The 5,713-nt window shown below is 37.6% G+C and overlaps 1 protein-coding gene across 1 annotated transcript in view; it reads right to left on the bottom strand.

The window, feature by feature from the left end:
- Positions 1 to 2,682: 2,682 nt before the first annotated feature.
- LOC104081931 (reticulon-4-interacting protein 1, mitochondrial-like) overlaps positions 2,683 to 5,713 on the bottom strand; it is a gene marked incomplete at both ends in the record, with an annotated part of 3,293 nt that continues 262 nt past the window's right edge. The window contains 3 exons of the mRNA XM_009584866.1: positions 2,683 to 2,807; positions 3,050 to 3,118; positions 3,896 to 4,047. Of these exons, the coding sequence (XP_009583161.1) occupies positions 2,683 to 2,807; positions 3,050 to 3,118; positions 3,896 to 4,047 (346 nt within the window). The remainder of the gene's footprint in view (positions 2,808 to 3,049; positions 3,119 to 3,895; positions 4,048 to 5,713) is intronic.

Genomic DNA, 5,713 nt, shown 5'->3' with positions numbered 1-5,713 from the left:
AAATTCCATTTGATTATGCCAACAAAATGTCCCTAGGAGATTTATTCCTGCATCAAGAAGCATTTACCCTATCAAGAAGTTCTACAAGCTACACTCACTTTGTACTTCTCAACAGATAAAATGACGAAATAATACACAGACTTTGAAAAAATTTTTTTCTTGGGGTATTACATAATTCAAATTTTCATTTTAACAATATAAACCAGGAGTGTACGTTTAATAGCTTACAGTAACAAAATCCAGTGTCTCTCCCCAGCATACTTAAACATATAAAATACTGACTCTGTATTTATATAAAAGACCTTTACTTAATGTTAACATAAATGTTTTCAAGAACTTCTCAAATTGTCAGGTTTGTTTTTATCATGCTTTTTGTGAATACAGCAAGCAAGATATTTAACAGCTACTGTTGAACAATCATATCCCTTTTCTACTGAAACAGGACACTGGCACATATGAGAAGCTCTCCAGGTATTATTCACAGAGAACTTCAAAACAACAGAGTCATTTTGAACATTTTGGATAACAAGAACATTCACTTTTAGCTTGTGCAAGAATATTGACATAAATTACAGTGGTATAGGATAAAAGTTATGGAGAAAGGATAAAAGTTACGGAGAAACGACTGCAGTTACAGGGAAGCAGGAGACATCACGAACAACGTGAGCACACTTCAGGTAACTTGTAAAAAGAAAATTTGTGAAAGTGTGTGCGGATGCAGCAGATACTCCTGTCAGATCAACACAGTCAGATGTTGGATACTTAGCGAATATTTCTGGTTAGCCCACCCTTCCACCTTAAAGAGGCAAAGAAAACAATACACACCAATGGAAAAATCTCGCTGTTTCTAAGATGTCTTAACACTGCAATAAAGTATCAGTGAAGGAGCTTTCATCAAGGAATACAGCTGCTCTTTCAAAATAAGACACACTCTTGTGTGTATATACACCCTTCTACATAGCTATTTACATACACCTACAGGAGACAAAAAGACCAACATAAAATCACATATGTAGGTAACTTCTTACCAAACGTATTAAATTATTTCAAGAAATTAAGAAACATTATGTAAATTCTTGTCTTTCGAAATCATTGCCTTGAGAGAGTAATATAAAGTTCAGGGAATATACTTCTGCACAGCCCCTTCAATGCATTTTATATATCTTCCTACAAGAAAATTTTCAGGGGAAATAAGCTACCATCATGCAAGTCATTCTCTGCTGTTTTTACAATTCAAAACTTCTAGATGGGAAACATTATAATTTTGTAAGTACATTAAAGTACATGCGTTTTTTGCTGACAGAGTAATTAAATATTTATTGGGAACATAAAAGTAAATATTAAATGTAAAGACACAACATAAATGCAGTTTGAATTTCACTTTTAACAATCTAAACACTTACCTGAAGATTGGAAAGACACTTTAAACAAGGCTAGCCGATCAAGATATCTTTAGGTTAATTCTATTTATAGGTCAAAGTTAAGGTAATAAAAAAAGTCTAAATACTGAAAAATAAAAAGGAAGGCAATGTATCTAGAATTTTATCACTAGCTGGAAGTTAATTTCAGTGATGTCTCTTTGAAATTGCTTTAAATTTTGCAATTTCATTATCTCAAAACATTGTTTATCTTCAGAACAATTACTTGATATTTTCATGACAAAATTTATTGTGACATATGAACAACCACTCACTCAATTATCTTCTAAAGATGTGGGTTAAGAATTTCAATAAATCTAGTGTCCTTTGCAATGTGTTGCATTACAACAGTAACACCCCAGATAAGAGGAGGTCAGGCATCTAGACTCCTACTGCACAGTAATTACTTTATGACCTAAATTTTTGGTGCAGCATAGTAATTTTAATGATTAATTTTCAATTCCAGTATTTTTACTTTTGCCCTTCTTCCCATTCTGAACATTCTGCTATCTATTTACACAAACATCCACAGGCCAAAATAACTGCAAATTTCAATTATCAGGAGAAAAATGGTATCTGCTCCAATCTTTCAATGCACTTTTCCTCTTCCATCCTCCATCTGCCACTGTCAGATTAACAGACTGATAAACAAAGCCAATCTTTCTATTTGATTTGACTGCTCATCCTGCACGTTTTCCTCTTCTTTTCCACATTCCTGACCTCATCAAAGTTCTGGCCTACAGGTCAAATGAGACCCAGTCACCTGCTCATTTTTTTCTAAAAAGCTGGAAAACCAGTCTGCTCCAAATGGCCCATGCATACAGGAACTCAGTGAACCACACCTCGGTGACTGCGGGAGCTTTTTGTGAGTTGCCAAAATAACTCAGAGAGGATATTACATTTGGATAGCTGTCCTAGCAGGCAGAAAGGCAAAGTCCCTATAAATTCCTAGAGATACTATCCTTAAATTCTCTATATAGTCCTATACATTAGATATATATTGGACTACCTCTATATAGTCACTACATAGAGGAAGTGAGCAGCGGGTGACTAGGTACACTTCAGTTGGGGTTCTCATCTAAGTCCCCCTCTAAAGAAGCCTCTCTCTCAGCAGTTGTGTAGATTGAACCTAGCATCTTCAGGCCAACTGGTCGTTGTGAATGTCATGGTGTAACAGACTTCATCACTGTTGGACATGTCTTACAAGCAGCTAATCAGTATAAAAATAGAACACTAAGTTTTAGCACCAGAACTATTTACTTACCTTTTCCCACTACAATTACTTCGGTTCAGTCCTCCAACTTGGTTAACTGCAGACCATGCTGTGAGACCTACATATGGTAAGGAGGCAGCTTCTGTGTGACTGAGACACTTTGGCTTAAAAGACACCTGGAATAAAATCAATCGTATCTAAGTCACACAGCAGATCCTACGTGACACTGAAATATTTAAACAAGCTTTACTGAATTGCAGATTGTGTATTCCACATTTTCAACTATCTTCACAACTAGCTGGAGTCTAAATCAATCCAAGCACCAAGAAACAAACAGTTACTTAGATACTGAAGAAAAAAAATGCCAGTCTTTACAATTTTGGGGTTTTGTCTGTTAGCCACATTTTTAAAGGTTTACCTCGTTTCCACTAGCTACCACAAACTCTGACAGAGTGCCCTGTTTCCATGGAGGAATTGCTGCCCACACCTAAAACCAAACAGAAAACAACTATCAGCTTTTGTGACTTTGCACATGGTTGTACCTACACAGAAAAGTTTTCTTCATTAAAGAAATCTTTTTACCAATTTGCAGAATGTCTTCACTATTGCTTATCAGAAACCAGTTATTAGCTTACTCTTTACCTAAAAAACATCACAAGACTGACTAAATAAAGGATTGCAGAGCTATGTAAATAAATTGTACCATACTGTGTATAAGACATAATTTTTCAAAAACCCCAAACTACTTCCATGCCAAGAAAGCCCAGATTGGACGGGATGGGGAGGGATCAGAATTTGCTATACTAAAACTGGTGAAACGTGAAAGCAACTGGTGAAGATGAAAGCAAACAATTTACGTGGGGACTTACAAAGTGGTTCTTGGGTTATGCCAGAGTTCCTATCCTAAGTTACTCAAGGAAAAAACCCAACTAATCCCTTCTGTTAGAATTCTATCTACAGTCAAAAATGAAGCAGCATCTTGAGTGTGCACTTATAAATAAACTCCTCTCTGGCTACCACTGAAATGGACCACAAATTAAAAAACAGAAGGGAAATTAACTTGCCGAAGCAAGTCTGGGAGAGACCGTATTTTTCACAGAAAAAAGGTAGGGATGAAAGCATTCTAGGAATTTACTGTCAGATAGTCCTCATTCAGAGTGCAACAACATTAAAAAAAAGAATTTTCTTAAGAGGAAAATGAAAGCTGAACATCTCATAGTATATCTTAACTATACATTTGAGAAAAAGAGATTGGTGGTATCACCTCATCTCCAGGTTTGAAATAAGACACACTTAGTCCACACTCCATAACAACACCAGAGACATCTCGACCAAGTGTTAGTGGAAATTCAGTGTCCGCGCTTTTGAGTTTCAGGGGATCCCGCTTCATATTTAACGCAGTTGCACCATAGCCACCTGCAAAACATGAAATTAACCATGACATACCATACTGAATTTTCATTTATTAATTGGACAATTCCAGTTAGAAAGCATTGTCTGCACCTAACATGCCTCATTTCTGTTATAACTTAAGCATGCAAAAAATCTGCAACATTTTATACTTTTACAGATTTTACGAATAAAGATCGAATCTCATTCTGGCTTATTTGTCCATGAAATTGCTCTCCATTATAAAAATATTTAGTATGTGATAACACTGTCAGAAATTCTAAGTCTGCTGGAAATGCTCCATTTTCCAACAGCATCATGTAGCTACAAATCCAAAAGAACTCCAAGCTTTCCATTTGTCTTTTCAAATAAAGTACTGTAAAAAGCAACATGAACACGACTGTAAAAAAATATTAAGGCACATCTCCTAAGATGAGTAACCTGAACTTCTCTTCAGTAAGCAACAGCTAAATGCTGCAAACTCTCAGAATTACCCATCTAATAACTCTGCTCAGCCTAAAAAAAAAGTCTGCATTCAGACATGTATGCCCTTTCAAGTGTTTGGACAAGCCTGCCTACATGCCCTATTATGCTAGAAAATGCTTTAATGCTGAAGAGAAAAGAAACAGACACAAAAGCAGGCACCTCGAAAGCAGCATGAAAATGTAGTTTCTTCCAAATACTTTTACACTGACTCAAAATACTAATTGCAGCCCAGCAGTTCAAGTGGGTCATTCAACAGGAATTCTCAGCAAATGTCCCATAAGCAAACCCAGAACTATATACAAAGATTTTTAAAATTTCATTTATTAGAGACCCAAAATGCAAATTACAGCTCTGTCGGCAGGCTTCCTGCAGATATCTCTGCACGTGCTACTGAATCTGATTTGATATGCAAGATCACTTCTCAACATGAAATATAAGGTCGTCTACTACCACAACTTCCTTCTTGTGTTTCGAACCTTGAAACTGAGGAAAAAATCCGATTAAATGTGTGAAATACAAAGAGTTTGTCAGTGAAAGATACAGATTTCCTGGGCAAGATGACAGCAGGTACCCAGATGCCAATTCAGGAAGAAAAGGCATGACAATGAACAACACAGTTTGGATTAGGTCGCACGTGCCGGCTTTGCGGCCACTTTCGAACCTTGAAACTGAGGAAAAAATCCGATTAAATGTGTGAAATACAAAGAGTTTGTCAGTGAAAGATACAGATTTCCTGGGCAAGATGACAGCAGGTACCCAGATGCCAATTCAGGAAGAAAAGGCATGACAATGAACAATTAACAGTTTGGATTAGGTCGCACGTGCCGACTTCGCGGCCACTTTGACCTTCAGCCCCATTCACCTCAAAGAGACAGGAAAATCCAGCACCTCTCAGGGGGAACGCTGCTCCTTGGGAGGGCTAGTCTCTTGGTCAAGAGAGTACCACCACCCAGGTGGTGGGGATGGGGGAGAAAGCCAGGAAATAAACCCCACCGTGGTCATGCTACTTACAAAAGGAAGCTGACTGGCGAGCTGCAAGCCTGCGGAGGACAGCAATTAGTCACTCAGATTAAAAGCTTACCCCCGCAACACACACGCTCTTGTCTTCAGAAAGGCTTTTTGTACTGTTCTTCCCTAAGAACTTGAAAACAGTAAGTTTCAACGAGGCGGTTGCCCACAGGGCTCAGGGCTGCTTCGAGGCGGCCCT

The sequence above is a fragment of the Fulmarus glacialis genome, unplaced genomic scaffold, assembly GCF_000690835.1.
Source record: "Fulmarus glacialis isolate BGI_N327 unplaced genomic scaffold, ASM69083v1 scaffold35410, whole genome shotgun sequence".
Classification (NCBI taxonomy): Eukaryota; Metazoa; Chordata; class Aves; order Procellariiformes; family Procellariidae; genus Fulmarus; species Fulmarus glacialis.
The sequence above is the reverse complement of the archived record's forward strand: the minus strand, read 5'-3'. Positions and strand labels throughout refer to the sequence as shown.